This window comes from Lepus europaeus, chromosome 3, assembly GCF_033115175.1.
Source record: "Lepus europaeus isolate LE1 chromosome 3, mLepTim1.pri, whole genome shotgun sequence".
Taxonomy (NCBI): Eukaryota; Metazoa; Chordata; class Mammalia; order Lagomorpha; family Leporidae; genus Lepus; species Lepus europaeus.
In genome coordinates, this window is record NC_084829.1 from 147,782,396 (window position 1) to 147,805,041 (window position 22,646).

A 22,646-nucleotide genomic window follows, 5' to 3' on the forward strand; every position below is an offset into this window, starting at 1 on the left:
GATTTGAAATGCAGTACGAATACTTCAGAATTTTGGCCTTGGTATTTGTATGAAATTCTGAGGTTTTGATTTAAATATTTCATTAAATTATAATTTCATTTTAGGTAAATTTTGTTGAGTTAATTTGTCAAATAAACCTTCCCTTTAGAAATTATAAATGATAAAATATATATTCCAGAAATAATGAATATAATAACTGAAATTAAAAACTCAATGCATGTGTTTAAAAACAGATTAGATACAACCAAAAAAGACAATTAGCAAAATGGAAAATAGGTCAGAAGATAACATTCATACTGAAGCATTGAAACAAAGAAGCAAAAAATAGAAATGGGAAAAATACTATAAAAATCATATGAGACAATCTAAAAATGACCAAGATCCTTGCCAGTGCTTCTCCAAAATAGAACATACAGAGATGTGTAAATAATCAAGACCAAAAGTGTCTCGAAAGTTAAACAAAAAATAAAGCCATGCAGGATTCCAAGATGGCTGAATAGAGGAAAGATGTGCTGATTTTGATCACAGGAAAATAACAGAAAAACGAGAAGATGTGTTCCTGGAAGCTAGTTAGAGAGGTTTTCAGTGACAATTTGCAGTAAGAAGAGAGACTCCATGGAACAGCAAGAATTGTACAGACATGTAGCAGCTCCTGGGACACCACCAGTGACTCCTGGGAGCTGGCAGTTTGTGTTGAGGCCATATATCCAAAGTGAAGTGAGAGGATTCTGCAGAAGCCTGAGCTGCACTGGTGATCTTGTCAGGGGAAGAGATTCATGGTCCCATTGACTTTGATTCCAGGCAGACAAGTTGGCAGGGGGCAGGATGCCCACTTAACTCTGTGAACCGAGGGCACATCACTCCCTTCCCCAAAGAGGGCACACAGCAACCTTCTGGGGGAGCACCAGACTCCCAAAATAAGGCATTTGGAGATTGAGGTGGCCTGTGAATCACTGAGATAATTTACCAGAAAGAGCAACCAGTGGTCTCCACTAACTTTTAGTCCAGGAGGGCAAGTTGGCAGGGTGCAGGGTGCCAAGTCAACTCTGTGAATGGAGAACACCAATGCCACCCCTCCCAGGGTGCCCAGAGACCAGCAAGAAAAGTACCATCTTTCCAGATTGAGGCAAGTAGAGGCTATGGCTGCCTGTGTGCTCTGCGGGTTTTGTCAGATGGAGAAATAGCAGTCCCCAAAGATTTTGAGTCCTGGTGGTGGAGTTGGAAGGATCAGGGTGCCCATTTAACTCTGTGAATGGATGGCACACTGCCTTCCTGCCCTAGTTCTACCAATGTGCCCAGCTCAGGGACAGAGTGGCTCTCTCTGTGGATGGAAAGGATCCCAGGCGAGAAAATGGGTTCCCTACAGCCTGTGACTGTGGGAATTCTGGGTCCATGCTCTAAGCCAGGAAGACTCCATACTCATACTATGGAACACATACATTCTTTTTGCAATTCATGCACCTGAGTGAAGGGTATAGGCATAGGGAGGTTCACTTTGACACAGAAAAGGGCAGAAGCATTGAACACACCAGACACAATCCCCTCTACCTACTGACTAGAGAGGAGAGCGATCACATGTATTTTGGGTGTTACCCTGGACATTTTTTAAAAGATTTTATTTATTTATTGGAGAGGTAGAGTTACAGAGAGAGGGAGAGACAGAGAGAAAGGTCTTGCATCCACTGGTTCACTCCCCAGATGGCCACAACAGCCAGAGCTGAGCCAATTCAAAGCCAGGAGCCAGGAGCTTCTTTTAGGTTTTCCATGAAGGTGCAGGGGCCCAAGCACTTGGGCCATCTTCAGTTGGTTTCCCAAGCCATAGCAGAGAGCTGGATCAGAAAATGAGCAGCCAGGACTGAAATGGAACCATATAGGATTCTGGTGATGCAAGAAGAGGCTTAGCCCACTATGCTACAATGCCAGCCCCTACCTTGAACTTTTGCCCCCACACAAATGCAGACCAGAGCTCTGTGGCCCTAGCCAGCACATATTTCTGGACAACCTGTTAAGGTGCAGGCATCTTACTATGCCTAGGCACACATTCCTAAGAACAAAGTCTTCAGAGGAGATATCAACAAATGTTTCTCCAGAAATGTGAAAATCATAGAAATCCAACAAATGTGAACAAGGAAGATAATATGAATTCCCAAAAGGAACATAATAATACTTCAGCATTGGACTTTGAAGATGAGGATGTTGACAAAATGCCTGAAAAAGAATTTCAAGGATTGATTATGGATTACTGAAAACACAGAGAAGAAATTAATTGAGTTAAGGAGACATATGTATAACATAAGTGAGAATGTCAGCTGAGAAATAGAAATATTAAAGAATAATCAAACTGAAATATTAGAAATGAAGAATTCAATATGCCTGAACAACAGATTTGAAATGTCAGCCAGAAAGAGTAAGGAGAGGGAGAGGGAGAGACAGATAGGGAGCGAGAAAGAGGAAGAAGGAGAGAGGGAGGAGAGATAGGGAGAGGGAGAGGAAGAGACGGGGAAGGAAGGAGAGAAAGGGAGGAAGGGAGAGGGAGGGAGAGAGCAAGGAGAAGAAGAGAAGGTGAGGAAGGAGGAGGAGGAGGGAGAGAAGGAGGAAATAAAAACAATGTTCAGGGTCTATAAGATACCATCCGATAACAAAGTATATGTGTCTTAGGCAGATCTAAGGGAGTGGAAAAGCAGAATGGCTTAGGAAATTTATTCAGTGAAATAGTAGAAGAGAATTTCCCAAGTTTGCACAAAGATATGGACACCCATTCAGAGAAGATCTTCACACAGCATATTATATTCAAACTTTTAAAACTAAAATAAAAAACTAAACTAAAATAAAAAGTAAAGATTATAAAATGCACAAGAGAGAGATATGTCAGATTACATTTGAAGGACCTCCAATCAGATTACCAGCAGATTTCTCATCCAAAACCTGATAAATGAGGAGATAATGGAGAGTAATAATCCAAGTCCTTAAAGAAAAAAGCTGTCAGCCAGCAAGACTCTCATTCATAAATGAAGGTATAATAAAGACCTCCCCAAACAAACAAAAATTGAAAGAATTTGTCACCACCCTACCTGCCTTACAAATGATACTTAAGGACAAAAACAGCATGATGAAGGAATTTGAAGACAGAAAACCTTCTAAAAATAGTACAAAAGAGATCCAAAACAAACAACATATTTATGGAAAAATAGCAAGCCTGAGTCATCACTTATCAATAATAACCTTGAATGTAAATAGAATAAAATCTCCAATGAAAATATACAGATTGGGGCTGGTGTTGCGGCATAGTGGGTAAAGCTGTAGTGTACAGTGCCAGCATCCCATATATGCACTGGTTCGAGTCTCACTTGCTCTACTTCCAATGCACTTCCCTACTAAAGTGCCTGGGAATGCAGCAGAAGATGGCCCAGGTGCTTGCGTCACTGCACTCATGTGGGGGACCTGGAAGTAATTCCAGGCTCCTGGTTTTGATCTGACCCAGCCCCAGCTGCCGGCTGTTGCAGCCATTTGGAGAGTGAATTAGCAGATAGAAGGTTCTCTAGATAGATAGCTATATGGAGAGATATAGATAGAGAGATAGATGATAGATACATACATACAAATCAATAAATGTGATATACCAGATTAACAAATTAAAGAATGAAGCCATATGATTATCTGAATAAATGCAGATAAAACATTTAATAAATTACAAAATCCTTATGAAAATAAAAACTTTAAGCAAATTTGTAATAGGAGTAACATTCTGTAACAAGATCAAGGCAATATATGACAACTCCACAGCCAGCATCCTATTGAATAGGAAAAAGTGGGAAGCATTTCCAGTAAGATCTGGGACCAGACAAGAATGCTCACTTTATTGCTAGTCAATATAGTTCTAGAAGTTTTAGACAGAGGTATTGGACAAGAAAAAGAAATCAAAGTGAATTAAATTGGAAAAGAGGAAGTAAAATTATACCTGTTTACAGATAATGACATGATCCTAGATACAGGAGGAACCAAAAGATTCCACTAAAAAATGATTGGAACTCATAAGAGTTTGATAAAGTTGCAAGATATAAAAGCAACACACGGAAATCAATAGCCTCTGTATACAAAAACAAGCCAGGGGCATAAGGTCAGTCCCATTCACAATAGCTAAAAATACCTTGGAATAAATTTAACCAAGAACATGAAAGATCTATACAATGAAAATTACAAAACATTAAAGAGAAAGAGCTATGCAGCTGATAAGAGGTTGATGTCCAGAATTTATAAAAAGCTCAAGAAATTCAACAACAAAACAAAAATCCAGTTAAGAAATGGACAAAGAACTTGAATAGACTTTTTTCAAGAGAGGAAATTCAAATGGCCAACAGACACTTGAGAACATGCTCAGGATCACTAACCATCAGGAAAATGCAAGTCAAACAACAATGAGGCTTCACCTCACTCAAGTTAGATTGGCTCTCATACAGAAATCAACAAATGACAAATGCTGGCAAAGATGTTGGGGGAAAGATACCTGAGTGCACTGATGATGGGAATGTGAACTGGGCAGCCACTATGGAAGACAGTATTGAGATAAATCTGAACCTAGACCTACTATATGATCCAGTCATCCACTCCTGGAAATTTACCCAAAGCAAAAGAAATTAGCATCTGAAAGAGTTATCTGTACCCCCATGTTCATTGCAGCACAATTCACAATAGCAAACATAAGGAATCAACCCAGATGTCCATCAACTGTTTACTGGATAAAGAAATTATGTCATATTCACTCCACGGAAAACTATTCAGCTTTAAAAATAATAAATAAATAAAATCCAGTCTTTTGCAACAAGGTGGATGCAACTGGAAACCATTATATGTAGTGAAATAAGCAATCCAAAAAATACAGATATCAGATATTTTCCCTGATCCAAGGTAACTAATAGAGTACCTGAAATGCAATATATTACAATGAAATAGACATTTTGAAATTTGATGATTGGTTACAGCCTTTTCTTCTTCCATTGAGGAATAGTTTTTTTTTTTTAAGTTTCATTTTTCTTCATACTATTTATTGAAATATTTTATTAAGAGTAGGGTTAACTGTATGATCATTCAGTAAACTGAAAATAGATCTTTGTAAAAATTAAGAGGGTGGAAGAAGAAGCATTGGAATGTGGGCAGGAGGGAGGGAAGGGGGTGAAATGTCACTATGTTCCTTAGTCTGTGTATATAAAATACATTAAACTTGTATAACTTAAATAAAAAAAGAAAACTAATACTCTGAAAAAAATTCAGTCCATAAAAAAGAAATAGAAGGCACAATAAAATAGTAAAATCTTCCATGTTCATGCATTAGAGGAATTAATATAATCAAAATGGTCATAGTACCCAAAGCAACTTACATATTCAATGTAACTGAATCAAAATACCAAGGGCATTCTTCTCCTATGGAGAAAAAATAATGCTAAGATTCATATGGAAACACAGGAGAACCTGAATAGCTAAAGCAATCTTAAGCAACAAAAACAAAGTCAGAGACATCACAATACCAATATTCAATACTTACCACTAGGCAGTTATAATCAAAACAGTCTGGTACTGGCACAAAAATAAACATGTAGAACAATGAAAAAGTACAGAAAGCCTAGAAATTAATCCACACAGCCTCAACAAACTAATCTTTGACTAACAAGCTAAAATCAATCTCTGGATAAGGACAGTCTCTTAGACAAATGGTACTGGGGAAATAGGATTTACACATGCAGAAGTATGAAAAGGTATGAAACAAGACCCCTACCTTACACCTTTTCTAAAAATCAACTCAAATGATCAAGAATCTAAATGTATGACCTGATACCATTGAACTGCTAGAGGAAAGCATCAGGAAAACTTTGTAAGGCATTGGCATAGGCAAGGACTTCTTGGAAAAGAACCCAGAAACATAGGCAATCAAAGCAAAACTGAACTAATGGGATTGTATCAAGCTAAGAAGCTTCTGCACTGCCAAGGAAACACTCAGTAAACAGAAGGGGGAGCAACGAAGCGGTGCAGTGGCTCAGTGGGTTAAAGCCCCTGGCTGAAGTGCTGGCATCCCATATGGGCGCCGGTTCTAGTCCCGGCTATTCCTCTTCTGATCTGGCTCTCTGCTATAGCCTGGGAGAGCAGGGGAGGATGGCCCAAATCCTTGGGCCCCTGTGCCCACATGGGGGACCCAGAGGAAGCTCCTGGCTCCTGGCTTTGGATTGGTACAGTTCCAGCCATTGTGTCCATTGGGGAGTGAACCAGTGGATGGAAGACCTCTCTCTCTGTCTCTACCTCTCTCTGTAACTCTGTCCTTCAAATAAATAAAATAAATCTTTAAAAATATTATTAAAGGCCGGCACCGCGGCTCACTAGGCTAATCCTCTGCCTTGCGGCACCGGCACACCGGGTTCTAGTCCCGGTCGGGGCACTGATCCTGTCCTGGTTGCCCCTCTTCCAGGCCAGCTCTCTGCTGTGGCCAGGGAGTGCAGTGGAGGATGGCCCAAGTGCTTGGGCCCTGCACCCCATGGGAAACCAGGAGAAGCACCTGGCTCCTGCCATTGGATCAGCGCGCTACCGCGGCAGCCATTGGAGGGTGAACCAACGGCAAAAAGGAAGACCTTTCTCTCTGTCTCTCTCTCACTGTCCACTCTGCCTGTCAAAAATTAAAAAAAAAAAATTATCAAAAAAAGAAGAGGCAACCACCAGAATGGGAAAAATATTTACAAGCTACATGCCTGATAAAGGATTAATATCTAGGATCTAGAAGATCCTGGAGATATCTATCTATCTATCTATCTATCTATCTATATATATATCCTCAAGGATCCAAGACATATATCCTCAAGAAATTGAACAAAAACACAACAAACAATATGGTTAAAAAATGAGTATGGACATGAACAGGAATTTTTCAATGGGTGAAATACAAATGGCCAACAGACACATGAAAAAATGCTCAGGATCACCAGTCATCAGGAAAATGCAATTAAAAGCCACAGTGAGGTTTCACCTCACCCCAAATTAGCATGGCTATCATCCAAAAATCTATAAACAATAAATGCTGGTGAAGATGTGGGGAAAAGGAAACTTAATACACTGTTGGAGAGCATGTAAACTAATACAACCATCATGATGACAGTATGGAGATTCCTCAGAAATCTGAAATAGACCTACCATATGACCCAGCACTCTCACTCCTGGGAGTTTACCTTAATGAAATAAAATCAGCTAATGGAAGAGTTATTTGTACTCCTCTCTTTATTGCAGCTCAATTCAGATTAGCTAAGATATGGAATCAACCCAGATGAACACCAATTAATGATTGGATGAAGCAAATGTAGTGTATTTGTATGTATATATACTATGGACTACTACTCAGCCATAAAAAATAGTCAAATCCTGTTTTGGGACAAAAAGAATGCCACTGAAAACCATCATGTTCAGTGAAAAAAGCCACTCTCATAAAACAAATATGTTTATTCTTATATGTAGCAGATGTATATATACATATTATATATGTATACAAAATACAAATATACAAATATAAAATACAAAATACAAAAATACAAATATGTATATAAAATACAAAAGATATATAGGAATTAAATTGACACCTTGTGATTTGATTTTTTTTTTTTTTTTTTGCTCTTGTTTGAACTTCTGAGGAACTCTGGTCTTTCTACATTTTACTTGTTAATTATTATGGTCGGTTGTCCTTTAAGTCTGTGATTATGGAGTCCGTTGAAATTATGTTTTTGCAAAAATTAAAAAAAAGAAAGAAGGGAAGGAGGGAGATTGAGAGAGCAAGGGAAGAAGGGATATATGTTATATTCTTAAAATTGTACCTATGGAATATAGGAAATATGTTTTCCTTATATTATTAAAAAAAAATTTTAATGAAGTCAAAATTCAGGAAGTTTCAAAACCACCAAGCAATATAAGTACAAATTAAACTGCAGCTAGATACATCATGCTAAATCCAAAAACAAACATAATGCAATAATATATAGATATAAAAGTAAAATAAATATTGCTACACAAAGCAATGTGGATGACTTTTACACAAAAATATTAGACCCAAGGAGTCTAATTTTTAAAAGTACTTGGTTTATTTTTAAATTGTTTTATTAAGATACATTAAGAAAATAAAAAATCAAAAGGCAAATGTATTGTGAGCCATGGCAGGGGTTGTCTGTGTTGAAGAGTGGTGACCATGATTGGTAGGTGCCTCTGGCAGGGCTCATGGGCTGCTAAAATCTCTGGATCTGCATCACAGAAACACAACCGTGTCTGTTTCACAGCTAAAGTTTAGAATACTTTGTTCCATGTGCTTTCCTACTTTTAGAGTCTCTTTAGATCACTGCCAATTCAATTACATTTTACAGACTTTATTTCACTTTAGAATATTAGAGATGAGTTTCATATATTTTTAAGGGCCAGTCAGTGTTATGCATCAAGAATTGAACACTGAGAAGTGGGTAATGAGCAGTTCCTTTGCAGCACTAATAGACAAACATTGGCAGTTAGCAACATCCACAAAGGACATCTTCATAAGCAATTTGGGACTTGTTTTCTCAATGTATGATTGTCACCAATTTATAAATCAAGTTTCTCTTAACTTTAAAAAATAAATCTATCAATTCTATAAACTTTTTAACTAGCTAAATTTAAACATTTTGCATTACATTTATGATTTATATATTACTTTCTCCTTAAGTCCTTTAAAAGCCAAAAAAAGGTTAGTTAAAAGTAAAATATTACCAACTATTTAAATAATGACAAAAGTCAATTAAAATTATATAGGAACTTACAGAAAGTTAATTTTTCTATAAACACTTTTTACAAACCAAGATTTTCTTTTAACTTAATGATCATGTAAGTAAAGTTAAATATTACACTATATATTTTTTAAATTTTTGTTTATGTAGTGGGGTAGGGAGCAGAGCACACTCGCACCTACTAGTTCACTTCACAAATGCCCAGGAGCTAGGAATGCAATCCGGGTCTTCCACATGGGTAGCCATAACCCAGTTACTGTACACCAGGGTTTGCATTAAAAGGAAGCTGGAGTCAGGAGCCAGAGACAGGAATTGAACCCGGGAACTGCAATGCAGAATATCAGCATCTTAACCACTAGGCTATTTGCCCACCCCTGAGCTGTATATTTAGAAGCCTAATTGGACAGATTATGTAACATAGTTGTAGGACCCAGCTCCCGCCTCTCACACTCTCCCTGCGGAAACCAAAATTTCTGCATACTCAAGCCTCTCATATAAAATGTTGTAGTATTTGCATACAGTTTATGCACATTTGCATTCTAAATCATTTCTAGATGAATTATAACACCTAGTACAAGGTGAGTGCTATATAAATGGTTGTTCTACATTGTTTAAAGAATAATGACAGGGCAAAGCATTTGGACATGTTCAGTATAGACACATATTTTTCTAAACATTTTCCATCTGCTGTTGACTTAATAGATGGATACAGGCATCTCAGATTCAGAAGAACTACTGTATTACAAAGTAGTATATAGAGGTTCATAGTCTGTGCGGGTTGCTATAGCAAATCTGCCAAAGCCTATTTGGTTTATAAACAGCAGAATTTTACTTCTCACAGTTCTGGAGGCTGGGAAATCTGAGATAAATATGGCCCTGGTTTGTATATGACCATTTTTTCTCTATAACCTCACATGGTAGATGGGACAAGTGACCTTCCTGTAGTTTATTTATAAGGGTTCTAAGTCCCTATCTTCATGTCCTAATCACCTCCCAAAGTGTCCACTTCTAAATATCACCACATTGGATGTAAAGTTAACATATGAATGAATTTCTGGGGAACATAGCCATACAGTCTATAGTATACACAGAACTATTATTAACATGAAAATTATAATGCCTCATAATTTTTCTGATTTATTTCATGCTTAAGTTATCCAGTGTAAATAAGGAGCGATAGATAGATAGATAGATAGATAGATAGATAGATAGATAGATTATAAAGAGTCATTTGTTAGGGGAAGTGGCTCACACAATATGGAGCTGGAAATGTCCCATGGCAGGACATTTTTGCAGGCTAGAGAGCCACAGAGTCTGGTAACATAACTGTCTGAGTTCAAAGGCCACACAACCAGGGAAGCCAATGGTGTAGTTTAAGCCTGAAAGCCTGAAATCTTGGGAAGCTGTTGGTGCTTGCCCTAGAATCCAAAGGAGAAATGAATTTGGAGTTCTGATGTCCAAGGGCAGAAGAAGAAGAGTGTACTACATCCAGCAAGGAGAGAGTAAATTCATTCACCTTGCCTCTGCTTTTTTGTTCTGTCTAGGCTTGCAGATCATTGTATTGCATCTGCCCAAACTGAGAGTGGATCTTTCCTATTCAGTTCCCTGACTGAATTCACAACTAGTCTCCTCTAAACACTCTCACATATCCACCCCAAAATATTGATTTTCCATCTAGCTAGGTATTCCTAAATCTGTTCTAGCTGACATCCAAAAGTCACCATCACACACACTAATATAATAACTTTGCCATTCCAAATACTTTTTTGTTATCTTTCAGCTGTTTGAGTTTACATATGAATTAGCGATGTTGATAGTTGTTAAGAATGGGGGCCAAGGACCATTGGGACAATTTTTCTCACAATTTAAGTAGATTTACACAGCCTTTTAAGAATCTCTGTGTCTGTAGAACTCACAAATGGCTGAATTTTGTAATCTAAATTTCCTGAGTTACTCCCCTATTTGATTTTTCTTGTATCTTCTTTCAACTTGATTACCTGATCAAGGTGAATGAAATTCTAATAGCCATATACAGGTGATTTAATAGCTTGATTGAATTCAACTAATGTATTCACTGCTTGAATGTATTATGAATTCATTTGCATATTTATTATATGTGGCAGAGCCAAATGCAAAGATATGTGAATAGCATTTTATCCTACTTGAGAGACATGTTGCTTGTCTCATCTCTCTGAACAGTCAGAGTTCTTAGGTCAACATGAGAGTAAACCCCTGTTTTTTTCTGGTAAGCCCTTGAAAATGACTGCTATGTAGGTTTCCTATCATTGCAACACTATCCCAAACTTGCCCATTCTTGACTCATGGCCTTGTTTGATAGAATTGGTGCTTCAGAAATATGTTTGTGCTACCCTCTAGTGGCAGTTTTATGTAAATCGGAGAAGTTTCGTTACAGGTAAATTAAATTTTATACTTAATGGGAAGCACTGGAAAAAATGACCAAGTTTATGAAACTTATATACACAGAACCTAATTTTATCTTTGAAATATAATTTCCTAAATATATACATATATATTCTACAACAAATGAGTTATTATTGTGCTTTTAAAATTCCAGCTGTGGAATCATATCAGCAATTACTTGAAGGAAGTGCTATACACTTAGGTAGCCGGTACGAATGGCACAGTAACAAACTTGAGTTTTTTAGATTTGTAATTAAATATATAACTCTGAGCAATGTTTCACTGACATATAACTTACAGTTAAATCAATTCTAATGTCAAATGCTTGTGTTTTGATCATCAATACCCAAAGATGGCCACCAAAGCTTTAAAACAGTGTTCTGGAAAATTTTTACACCAAAACATTAACTGATGTAGACTGCTTCTTCAGTAGTGTTGAAGGTAATTCAACGCTTCAACATAAAGTAAGAAATCATGACTTGTTATAAAAATGTGTGCATGAAAAAATGAACAAAACTGTTACTTTGCATTATTGACAAAATTGCAGTTATTCATGAGCAACATTAAACAAGATATTAAAATAACAGGAATTTTTTTCCATTAGATATTGCGTACCATCTCTCATTAAGAAAGGAGTGCCTCTGGGATCTAGCTTACCTTCTGTCACTGAAAGCGATGAAACTGCACCCACAAGCCAGCAGGACTTGAGTCAAATAACAGGAGCTATGTCTCAGGTAACTCTGTTACTCTTAAATTTGACCCAAACCTTGATGATAGAAAACTTTTTTCTTAAACTTTGAAATATATTAAACATAAAAAATAATATATAACATGCATCTGAGCACTATAAGGAATGTTATTAAAATAAATACCTTTAGAGCGGCAAGATGGCAGAATAGGCAGGGAGCACACTATTAGTCCGGGGGAGAGAAAGTTTAATATAAGTGGAGATACTGCAGGGTCAAGGAAGAGTAGGGGATGAAACAGCAGAGGAAACTCTTCCAGAACTAGTGATTCACAGTGGACCTGCGTGGAGAGCGTGGGAGCCCAAGTTCGGGACACCAGCGGCAGACTCAACACACCAGCGCTGGAACGTGAGGTGAGCCGAACCTCAATAGCCCAAGACACCAGCTGGCAAGCGGAAAGAGGAGGCTAGAGGGAACAAGGCTTGAAACTCCGTGGGGAAAAGTTCACCAGGCTAACTAGAAGAAAGATAGGAAAAAAATTTAAAAAGTGTCCGATACAGACACAAGTTTCTCTCTCTCCGCTCACCTCTCAAAGGCGAGCAAGACAGAGCAGGCGCCATTTTGGACATACGTCATAAGCAGGGTGACCTCAGGTCTGCACCGGCCCTGAGCCTAGCAGAAAAACCTGACTCTGGGGGGAGGGGTGAAATAACAGGAGATTAGCATCTAACTTGGCAACCCAGTGAGAGACTGCAGGAGAATTGGAGCCCACACTGAGGGCAGCAGAGATTCCCTGTGTGGTCCTTGGGAAAGAGCTTCCGATCTCTGGCTCCTGTGGGTATATCATTTGCCTGCTAACTACCTCCAATTACGTTCAGCTGTGCGGAATTACTTCCCTTTTAAATCAAAAAAAGAAAGAGAGATTTACCACACCTAACCTAGGAGTGTTATTTTTGACACACCCTCAACCCTGAGGAACCAAACACAGCTCTCAGTCCACACTTATCTCAAGCCTCTAAGGCTCCACTGAAAGCAGACAGTCGACTTAATACAGAGCCACAGTGTAACAAGAAAAAACCCCACAGTGAAGAAACCAAATATCTCCAACATGCCAAACAACAAACGCAAAAACCAAGCTAACAAGAACAAGGAAGACACTATGACGCCCCCAAATGAAAAAGACACCCCAATTCAAGATTATGAACATGATGAGATCGAAGAAATGCAAGAAGCGGATCTCAAAAAATTGATAAGATCATTAAGAAGTTCTCAAAAACAAATTCTTGAACTACAGAAAGCCTTAATGGACAAGATAGAAAATCTCTCTCGTGAAAGTGAAATATTAAGGAGGAATCAAAATGAAATGAAACAACTAGTGGAACAAGAAACTCTGATAGTGACGAGAAATCATAATGAAATGAAGAATTCAATAGATCAAATGACAAACACATTAGAGAGCCTTAAAAACAGAATGGGCGAAGCAGAAGAGAGAATATCAGACTTAGAAGACAGAGAACAGGAAAGGAAACAGGCAAACCAAAGAAAAGAAGAAGAAATTAGAAATCTAAAAAATATTATCGGGAATCTACAGGATACTATAAAAAAACACAACATTCGGGTTCTAGGAGTTCCTGAAGGCATGGAGAGGGAGAAAGGATTAGAAGGCATTTTCAGTGAGATACTAGCAGAAAATTTCCCAGGTTTGGAGAAGGACAGAGGCATCTTAGTACAGGAAGCTTATAGAACCCCAATAAACATGACCAAAAGAGATCCTCACCACGACACGTTGTAATCAAACTCACCACAGTGAAACAGAAAGAAAAGATCCTAAAATGTGCAAGAGAGAAACGTCAGATTACTCTTAGAGGATCTCCAATTAGACTCACAGCAGACTTCTCATCAGAAACCCTACAAGCTAGAAGGGAATGGCGAGACATAGCCCAGGTACTAAGAGAGAAAAACTGCCAGCCCAGAATACTATATCCTGCAAAGCTCTCATTTGTGAATGAAGGTGAAATTAAGACTTTTCATAGCAAACAGAAACTGAAAGAATTTGTTGCCACTCATCCTGCCCTGCAAAAGATGCTTAAAGATGTGTTACACACAGAAACACAGAAACATGGTCACCAATATGAAAGAAGGTAAAGGAAGGAAACCTCACAGCAAAAGATCACAGGAAGCTCAATTTCTCTTTGACATAGAATTAAACTCTGATGCTCTGTTAAAGCAATGTGTTAAAGTAATCTATTATGTTCTCTTGATGTCTGTTAAATTCTAATTGTTCAAAACAGCTGAATTTTTATTAAGAGCTATGGGTTATTTAAATATGTGCTTATTTTCAAAAATTTGAATAATCACCTTGTAACAATGATCAAATTTGGTCTATGTTATGTCATGATTTTAAGGAATCTTATTTCAACCAGATATTTTGGATTTTGAGCCTTCTTGGCATTCTTGACAGGCATTCAAAAAATCAAAGTTTCAAACAATCTGGTCTCTAAAATTTCCAGTAAATCCTGGACTTTGGTTTTTCCAGTTTGGGCCCAACTGAAAAAATCGAAGGACCTATGTCTCTCATCTTATAGAGACACCAACTAATCAGTCTATTTGGATTATATTAGAAGGACTGTCAAGATGTGATGTGGTACCAGACTATAAGTTTCTATAATGGAAAATGCTATTAATACAAATGTTTGAGAATTAAAAAGTCTAATGATCTGGTGTTACTAGACATGATAGTTATCTTAATGAGAAAGCCACAGAGGCCTAAAGGGTTAAATACTTGTCAAATCCTACAGGTGCTTTCAAAAATACTGTGAAGTAAGCAAGTGCCTCTTGTTGGTTGATGAGTTTATAATTTTAAACATGGCGACTTAAAGTCTTTTGTCATCCATAGTTATATATGATGTACTGCTCATAAAACTAAAGCGTTGTTGGTTCTGTGTTTAGCTGTCCTCCTATGGGTTCCTATGGACTTTTTCCAGCCACTCCTATTGTATTCAGTATTTTGGGATGGCTCTGTAAACAGATGAAGCCAATAATGTATTAACAGTACCAACTGAGAGAAAGTATGGTTAACTGAGGTTACTAAAAACAAAAAGCAATTCAAATCAATTGGCAATCTACAAAAAGAGTTAAAGATTTAAAAGCTATTATTAAAATTGCTATATTGGTCTACTATGCTATGTTATATGTGTGTACATATTGTATGTCCACATGGGGAAATTTTATTAAGAGTTTTATTTTAAATGGCTTATAGATAAGATTGTCCATAAATTTAAGCTGCTAAAATCGATCAAAGATACATTTTAATTTGTGTGACCTGAATCTGTGTATCATATGTTTTAGACTTGTTGGTAGAAAGAAACTAAAAACATTTTAGATGGTTGTGCTTAAGTTTACTGGCTAAACAAACTACACCATGTTAGATATTTAAGAGGTGTTTTCAAATACATGATTCTTAAAATTTATAGAAGGCATTGGACCTTCTGGTAAAAGTTTTCTTAAGTTGTTATCTAATGGTTGAAACTGTTTGCTAAGTATTCATGTAATATTGCTATTGTCAGCAAGCGATCTAGGACTTGCTCCCTCATTTCTCTATTCTAAGCCCAACTTGTTCTTTCATTTCTCTATTCTCTTCAAGGTAGGAAACATTCTATTATGAAGGAATCTGTAGGATGCACAATTTAATCTTTAGACCTTATAAAAGAGATGGCTAACATTTTTCTGTAATAGCATAGCCAAAATAAGAACTTAAATAATAATCTCATAGCTAGATTCACTTCGCCATCAGCGAAGTATACAGTAAGTAGAAAAAACCTCCCTTTCAGACCAAAGGAAAAGAAAGTTTGAAAGTGAGAATATAATTTTCTTCATGGGCATTGTCTACCTTAGAAAAACTACTACAGAACATGCCTGTGACTATAGACTTGTAGTTCAGGCCACCGAAGATTAGAGATGGGACTTGGGCACTCCCTTGACTTGCATCCTCTGGTCTGCTTTAACACAAACCAAGAGGAAAATAAAGCTCGGCATCAGAAGCAATGGGTGGCAGGCCTATTAATGGCTGATCTGTACAGTGATCTGCCCTCAAGGAGACCCAACAGGCCAGTCCACTGCAGTGGCTTTCAATGTGGTAAGCCTGGGCTTCAGCAGAAGTCAGCTTGTGAAGAGCCTTGGCAGCTCTGCCAAGAGTTGGATCACTGGAAATGGACCTGCCCTGGAGTCGAAGGATGCCCAGGTCAGAGCCACAGATCTTATTGGCTCTAAGCTGAAAAGCCCTTCACTCAGCCCAACTTCCAAAGTGACCACTGCAGCTGAGGGTATGGTCAAGTAGGGTCAGCAACATTGCAGGCAGAACTGTAAATTTCTTGTTAGAGATGCCACCTGCCTTTACCTGGCCAGCTCTCCTCCCAGGCCAGCCAAGTAATGCAAGTCAACAGAGTGCCTTCCCCTAGGAGGTTCACACCTCCCTTAGGATATACCCCATGTGAAGAGATTGATAGGTCTGGGCCTCTTAATTTACAAGGCCTAAAGCCCACCAGATTATTATCAAGCCCCTTCTATCAGGTTCTATTTGCCTCTCAATCAGAAAAATTACTTGTAGCTTAGACAGCACCTTTCTTAGCTCCTCTAATAATGACTCTGTCCTTTGTTCTAGGCCCTGTCTAGTGCACTTGGGCCTCATTCCTTTGTAATCATAACCTCTACTCTACCACCAATGGCTCTACTCCCAACCTGTGTGTACTGATGGTCCTCTTCCCCACTTAATGCTGTATAATTTTTCAAACCTGGTAAATGCCACTCTTAGGATCATTGATTACTATCCTCACTCTGTCTTTTATGACCTTGTCTAAATATGATCAGAGTCGGTAAACTTGTAAGGCTTCCATAGCCTTGGCAACTCCTGACGACAGCCTAGGATGGTTACTGGCGCCATAAACTAGAGTGTCAATTTGTTGGGTCAACAACAGGAGTCACTGTGCACTTGCTCCTCATGTGGGATCTCTGTCCTTAATGTGCTGTACATTGTGATTTAATGCTATAACTAGTACTCAAACAGTATGTTTCACTTTGTGTTTCTATGTGGGTGCAAACTGTGGAAATCTTTATACTAAATTGATCTTCTGTATATAAAGAGAATTGAAAATGAATCTTGATGCAAATGGAAGGGGAGAGGGAGCGGGAGAGGGGAGGGTTGCAGGTGGGAGGGAAGTTATGGGAGGGGGAAGCCATTGTAATCCACAAGCTGTACACTGGAAATTTATATTCATTAAATAAATGTTAAAAAAAATAAAGAAATAAATAAATAAATACCTTTGAGATGGGCCTTTGCCATAGTGGTTAACACAGCCCTTGGAATGCCTATGAATATTCCACACTTGACTGCCTGAATTTGAGCCCCAATTCAACTCCTAAGTCCAGTTTCCTGCTAATGTGTTTCCTGAGAAGCAATAGGTGATGGCTCAAGAATTTGGGTTCCTGTCACACTTATAGGAGACGTGGATAAATGTTCCTGGTTTCAGGCTCAACCTGTCACAACCATGGCTATATGTAGGTATTTGGGTAGTGAACCAGCATATAGGCGATCTCTGATAGTGTGCTTCTCAGCTGCTCAAAATAAAAAATAAATAACAATTTTTAAAGTAAGTGTGTTATGTATCTATAATGTAGATTACCAAATGCAATATTCCTCTGCAGTACAACTCCCGTGTTATCTCTTCTAGTTGTATTTCCTCTTTCAGATGTTTTTATTAATCAGCTCCATAAATTTTACTAATTTTTCCAATTATGTGTATTATGTATTTGTAAATAATATATAACTTGATTTAATTGGTACATAATTTTAGTAGACTCTTAGTGTATTAATTCTTCCGTAACTTCTTTGACTTACATCATATTTGTAAGATTCAAGTCATTGGTTGCATGTTAGAGTTCTTTAATTTTACTGGTTATGGTATTTATTGTATAACTATACTGCAATTATTTTTATCTATCACAGTGTGATATCTGTACTCATCCTTTCTTCCCATTGCAAACAATGTTACTGTGGTGTTTCTTAAATGTTCCCTATACGCGTGTGTCAGAGTTTCTTTAGTTTTGGGACTGATTATCTTTTATGTGTGTGCTACAGCCTCCTGACAATGTTGGAAAATTTCCAACAACAATAAGGATAAGTCATCTATTTTTGCATATTAGTTGACTGAGGACTGTTGGTAGGGCACTGTGGAAAGTAATACAGCTGTCTAGGCTAGCACTATGAAAACATGTAGCTTCACTATTTCATGGTTGAATGACTAACAAGCATAGTCATCAGTTGGCCAACTACAGGTCACAGGAATATATATAGACAGGAAGACACGATCACATGAAATATGACAATGATCCTAATAACTGCTGTAATTTCAAGATAATGACCAGCATATATGACCATTTAAGATGTTTACCATTTAACATAATGTAAAATAATATGATTTATTTTATTGATAGGTCCTTCAGTTATTGCTAATAACATTATGGCTACTTGCATAAACTGATAATTGATAATTGACAAAAATATTGAATTTCAGTTAAAAAGGTAATTTTAAAGAAATCCATGTTAATATTTTCCAAAAAAAAAAAAATCTAACTGTGGGTCCCAGAGGACAGTTGGTTCAGAAACCGTAAACCTTGCCTTCAGATATGACTCTCATACTACAGCTGATAGATCATAGGGCATCTGACTGTCTAACCTTACAGCAAGATGCCAATATTTCTCCAAGATGTGTCAAGGCTCACTCTTGTCAGCATTATCTGAAAATTTTCTTTGCTTAACATAGTGTTCCATTATGTTTGACAACATGGTGGATGTAAAAGAATATTTTTAAATAGGTAGTATAGTACCATATTCAAAATTAAAAATCTAAAGCACAAATTTAGAAGAATTGCTACTTTGCATGTGCCTCTCCAACCTGTTTTGCTGTTCTGTCCTCTGTAGGAGACTTCCAAGATTTCTTTAGTTAATTGGAGAGAATCACACCACATATTACATTACATGATCTCCTCTTTTTCTACTCAAAATTTAATTATTTTTTTAAATACTTAATATATTCTGGAGATTTTAATATATACCTGAAGAATGACTTCATTCTTAATGTTGCATATTAATTCATTGTGTGATGAACCATAGTTTGTTTTATTTTTAATAACATCTCTGGACAGACTCTTGAGTTTTTTCCAATTTTTTTGCTATTATAAAAAATGTCATAAATGAATTTATACATGTGGTGGAATTGTTTGGTCAATAAAATTCTATTTGTGCATATTTATGGTTATTGCCAAATGCACCCCATAAGATTAATATCATCTGGCATACAGAATGTGTAAATATTTCCTTTGAACCTCACAGAATGTGGTTTTTTTTTATTTTTTAACCAAAACTATTGATAAGAAAGAGTAGTTAATTGTATTTTAAAATTCCATTTAACTGGTTTTTATTGTGACTGAGCATCTTTTTATCTGTGTAGTGGCATTTTTGTTTGTGCCTCTGTGTGATGCCTGCTTATGTCCTTTATCTAGTATCTCCCTTGGTTATTTCTTTTGTTTAAGCAACCCATGGATGTTCTTTGTAAAACCCAAATACTTAGCTCTTATTAAATGTGTTGGATATGTTTTGTCAAAGTTTGTGTCTTATCTCTTCCCTCCTTTTTCTTTTTAATTCATTTTTAATCGATGAAAAGTATATATCATGCACAATTTGAGTATGTTAACTATGCATGTAAGTCTGAATGGCTACATTGAACTAATCAAGTGTGCATTACTTCACATACTTATTTGTTTTGGTGAGAACACTTAAAATCTACTCTCCTAGCAATTTTCAACAATATTATTATGATTAACTGTAGTTATCATGTTGTACATTAGATCTCTTGAGCTTTTTCTCCTAATCAAATTAAATTTCATCCTTTGGCCACCACTTCTCTACCACCTCTCACTCTTTGCCCCTGGTAACCACCATCCTTACCCATTCTACTCTCTCTACTGAGTTCAACTTTCCTAGATTCCACATATAAATGAAATCATATGGCATTTTTTTTCTATCTGGTTTATTTCACTTAATGTAATATTCTCAAATCTATCCATATTACCACAAATTATAGGACTTCCTTTTTTAAGGTTAGAAGATATTCCATTGTGTATATACATCATATTTTACTTTATCCATTCATTTGTTGATGGACACTTGGGTTGATTCCCAAACTTGGTTATTGTAAATAATGCTGTTAAGAGAATGGGAGTGCAAATCTCTACAGCATTCTGATTTCATTGCCTTTGGGCATATAACCAGAAGGGGATTACATGGAAGTACTATTTTGAATTTTTGAGGAATCTCCACACTGTTTTCCACAGGGCTGCAACATTCTTTCTTTTCACTAACAATAAATTTTCCCTTTCTCCACATCCCCAAAACACTGTATAACAGTAACTCTGAATTCATATGGAGAGATTTCCAGTTCAATTTCTCCAGTTCAGGCAATTTTCAGTGTCCCGTTTATGCAGAAGACTGGTTTCTGAACCAGAAGGCTGTATCTCATTACGTCCTCCTCAGATGTCTGCCAAACGTTTCTGGAGTGCTAAGGCCTAAGGAGAATTGCTCTAACTAGAACTTAGTGGTCAGTTATCTCTGCTTTCTCCTCCATACACTAAACGTTGTCCAATATAATCTCTGACATCACTTGTCATCATTCTGTATGAATTTGTACCATTTTATCTTTTATACTTAAATTAATAGAGTTCCAGAGAATCTAAAGTTTTATTCACAAATTCACCATAATTTCCTGGTTAAAAGTTTCAGGAACCATTTTTATCATTGAAAGCAGCCTTTCTGGGTTCTATACAATAACGAAGAATCATGGTCTCCTTAATTTCTCTATTACTGACAGGTACCTCGTGCCAAGTAAAATCCCATTGTTTTAATTTAACTTTTGTTACGAGTCAATCATTTAACGCATTCATATATTCTGTATTTTTTGTTTTTTTTAAGGTTTTATTTATTTTATTTGAGAGGTAGACTTACAGACAGTGAGAGGGGGAGACAGAGAGAGAGGTCTTTCTTCCACTGGTTCACTCTCCAAATGGCCGCAACAGCCAGAGCTGCGCCAATCCGAAGCCAGGAGCCAAGCGCTTCTTCCTGGCCTCCCACATGGGTGCAGGGGCCCAAGGAGTTGGGCCATCTTCTGCTATCCCAGGCCATAGCAGAGAGCTGGATTGGAAGTAAAGCAACCGGGTCTGGAACCAGCACCGATATGGGATGCTGGCGCTGCAAGCAGAGGATTAACCTACTGCGCCATGGCACAGGCCCTATTCTGTGTTTTAACATCACAAAGTTAAATCTCAACCCAATATTTAATTAGGTTCACATATTTTAATTTGAACCTGTTTACTGTATGTTAGTAAGTTTTCCCAGGAACTGTGTTTTCGATGCTGAAACAAACATTGTACTCATTCTTTGAAAGACTTGGGCACTTTAAATAGCACTTTAAATGTTTTGTTGAATTCAAAACAGTTTCTTAACACTTTCTTTTTATTTCATAGGGTACTGTTCCATCACTGGTTATACTAGGAAAAGGTAAATCAATAATATTCTTGTGACTTTTTTAATGAACATCAAAGAACACAGGAGTCCCTCCCTCTTCCTGGCTTTTGGGAGAATCTCTTTAGAATCCCCATTGGTTTGTTGAATGTAATATGTAATGATCTAGGAAAAAAAGTAACTTCACTTGTTAAACTCAAAGTTAAGACAAAATGTAAAAATAAAAAGAATCTGGCTAAAGACCATAGTAATATTTGCAAACTTAAATATATGTACACCATTATCAAAGTACTGAAACCATTACAGATTTTCTAGTTCTTGAACACAGACTTGATCAAAGCTCAAATGTGTGGCACATGTATATATAAAATTTTGGTTTCTGCACTGTATAAGAGTTTTTATATTACTTGGTTAATATAAAATAAGGCTACAGAATGACTGACTACAGGCAGAAATTAAATAGTTTACTGGCCTACGTTTGTTGGGATGTATCTCTTCAATTTGTCATTTCTCCTCTGGTGTCTGAACCTCCTCCTCATATATAAATATGTCCGGCTATTGCAGACATGTTAAGCATATTAAGCACATATTAAGCACAAAAGCTGGGTCATTTCTCTTGTAACTTCACAGACTCTAAAGAACATGTGCACAACTTTATCAAAGTGGTTTCAAAATTCCTGAACACTAGTGTTCACGATACTTGATAGACTTCTCCTAAGTATAAAAAAATGTGTTTCTGTGGGGAAATCTGCACATTTGAGACCTGCATGTAAATTATTATTTCAGCAAATATTTCTCCAATAATAAATTTAGAACCTCCTCGTAATTTTTTGTATTTTTATAATTTACTATTTAACCAGATATTCTTTGTTTGTCTTCTACTCTGCACAGATGAGCAAACAGACCCTGGATTGAATGATACTCATCAAACTAATGGACTGAGCTTGGAAAAAGAGTTGGTCAGCCAGACAACAGCAACGCAGGAAAAATCACTAGAAGAACTCGTAACAATAAATACTTGCGTTTCCAAAGAAATATGGTTAGATTTTGAAGATTTCTGTGAATGCTTTCAGTAAGTATCCAAAAGTTATCCATCTAACTATGTTGTAATGGCTAAATCCTCAGCTGCATTACTATACTAACCACATCAGAGTTTATTAACCTGTATGTAACACTATGGTTATATAAGCTATG

At 37.1% G+C, this 22,646-nt stretch overlaps 1 protein-coding gene across 1 annotated transcript in view; it reads left to right on the forward strand.

Moving 5' to 3' along the window:
- The window catches only part of ADGB (androglobin), a 225,895-nt gene that overhangs the window by 101,020 nt on the left and 102,229 nt on the right, over positions 1-22,646 (forward strand). Inside the window, exons 18-20 of the mRNA XM_062187283.1 lie at positions 11,800-11,929; positions 21,455-21,492; positions 22,342-22,524. Of these exons, the coding sequence (XP_062043267.1) occupies positions 11,800-11,929; positions 21,455-21,492; positions 22,342-22,524 (351 nt within the window). The remainder of the gene's footprint in view (positions 1-11,799; positions 11,930-21,454; positions 21,493-22,341; positions 22,525-22,646) is intronic.